This window comes from Acanthisitta chloris, unplaced genomic scaffold (genome assembly GCF_000695815.1).
Source record: "Acanthisitta chloris isolate BGI_N310 unplaced genomic scaffold, ASM69581v1 scaffold6986, whole genome shotgun sequence".
Classification (NCBI taxonomy): domain Eukaryota; kingdom Metazoa; phylum Chordata; class Aves; order Passeriformes; family Acanthisittidae; genus Acanthisitta; species Acanthisitta chloris.
Genome location: NW_008678641.1, coordinates 28161 through 30216, shown reverse-complemented (window position 1 = coordinate 30216; position 2056 = coordinate 28161). Strand labels below are relative to the sequence as shown.

General features: G+C 49.7%; 1 protein-coding gene across 1 annotated transcript in view; it reads right to left on the bottom strand.

Annotated features, from left to right (window-relative positions):
• Positions 1–606: 606 nt before the first annotated feature.
• The window catches only part of USP48 (ubiquitin specific peptidase 48), a 29409-nt gene continuing 27959 nt past the window's right edge, over positions 607–2056 (bottom strand). The window contains exons 23-26 of the mRNA XM_009076965.1: positions 1611–1736; positions 912–960; positions 727–753; positions 607–629 (exon numbers count right to left, since the gene is read on the bottom strand). Coding sequence (XP_009075213.1) covers positions 607–629; positions 727–753; positions 912–960; positions 1611–1736 — 225 coding nt within the window. The remainder of the gene's footprint in view (positions 630–726; positions 754–911; positions 961–1610; positions 1737–2056) is intronic.

Here is a 2056-nt window from a genome sequence, read left to right as displayed (position 1 = left end):
AATTTCTAAAAAAAACCCCCAGTTCCCAGAGCCCAGGTGAACACTGGATCACCCAAGGTGTGGAAGTGATGGAGGGATGTGGAGAGGGGGCAGCTCCCGGCCCAATGAGGCTCGGGAGGCAGATCCCAGCTCCCAGCCTGGGTTAAATAAATGCAGTTTTTGATGCGTAAAAGCGTTAGACGTTCCTCACAAAGTCACAGTTCCTGTACTTCCATGCTGGACTGAAAGAGTAAGAATGGCTCAAAGATGGGAAAAGAGTTCCTGGAGAAGAGAGCAAGATAGTTTGGATGTACTGGATCACCACCCCTCTGCAGCCAGGCTGAGGGGCACACAGGGACACCCCCTCATCACCCCAAACACACCAAAAGCTGCTCAACTTCCCAACCTTCCTGTTGTTTATTAAATAAACCTGGGAACGTTCTCCTGCAGCAGGATGTCCTTCAGTGCAATCTGCTTTGACATAAGGCATTTGTTTTGTTTTGGGGGAGCAGAGGCTCCCCGTGGGTCTCTGCCGTCCCAGAGTCCCATATCCACCTTGGCTTGTTCTTTAATGCCCTCCCAGGTCACAAATCCTCTTCCCTTCTGGTTGCTCCTCTTGGAAAACCATCAGTGGCCAAGTAAACCAGTCCCTGGGAGATAAACCACCACCAAGAGATGAGGAGGGAGATGGGATGGGTGTGGAATCATGGGGGGGATGTGAAGGAGGGTAACCCCCCCCAGACTCACCTTTAAATCCTTCTTCAGGCATACAAACTGGGAGGGAAAGGGAAAGGAAAAGCGTTAGGAGTCGTTCTGAGGCTGAATATCTCACAGCAGCGACAAGGAAGTATCACAATCTCCATTTTGCACCTTCCCAACCCAAACCCAGCCAGCAGTGCTCCTCCCCAACCCCTCCAGCCCTCCCCTCTCACCGTGCATAACATCGTCCATCGCCGCGTAATCTGCAATGGGCTCATCCGCCTGGAAAACAACGTGGAGCAGGGAATTGAGGAGCAAATGAACTTCCAAACAACCTCCTTCGGAAGCTCATGGACCCACGGCCTCATGTTCCTGCTCAGGAGGGGAGCAGGAACACTGGGGGACGGAGAGGAGGACTCTCCCTAATTCAGGTGTGTTTTGGGCTGGTACCTGCACAGCTCAGCAGCAAAAGCAGCTCAGAGAGGCTCGAGGAAATCAAAAAATGAGGATTTTCCTCACCCAAAACAAAAACATTAAGGATTTTCTTCCTCCAAAGCAAAAAGAAAAAAGATTTTCCTCATCCAAAAAATCCCAATAAGGACATTCCTCCTCCAAAACAAAACCAAAAGGATTTTTCTCACCCAAAACAACAAAAAAATAAGGATTTGCTCCTCAAACCGAGGATTTTCCTCCTTCAAAACAAAACAAATGAGAAGTTTTCTGGTCCAAAACAAAAACAAAATTATGGATTTTCTTCCTCCAAACTAAAAAAAACCTAAGGATTTTCTTCCCTCAAGAGAGAGCTCCAAGAGGAACTCATTACATTTCTCACCATTTTCACACACACCACAACACGCTGTGCTTTGATTGCACCGAAATCTGCTCCATTTTGGGCTGATTGCATGCGAGAGGAGAAGCCACCGGGGTGTTACCTTGAGGAGGATGACGGACTCGGGGATGACTCCCAGGCTGCCCAGGGTGGCTGTGTCATCACTCAGGATCCTCCCATCGATGGACAAGTTCTGGTCGAAGGGAGCAACTGAAAATGCATGCATGATCTGTGCGACACAAGGGGACACACTCACTGTGCTGCAGGGACAGAGCATCCCCAACCCTCCCCCGCTCAACCCCAATGCACCTCCCGACCCTGCGGGGGGTTCCAACCCCTCTCCTTCCATCCCACACTCCTGATTTCATAGATGACAGAATGTTAAGGGGTTGGAATGGACCTTAAAGACCACAGAATCAATCAGGTTGGAAAAGACCTCAGGAATCATTAAGTCCAACCTATGACCTAAACACTACCACGTCAACTAGATCGTGGCACAAAGTGCCACATCCAGTCTCTCCCTAAACACATCCAGGGCTGGTGACTCCA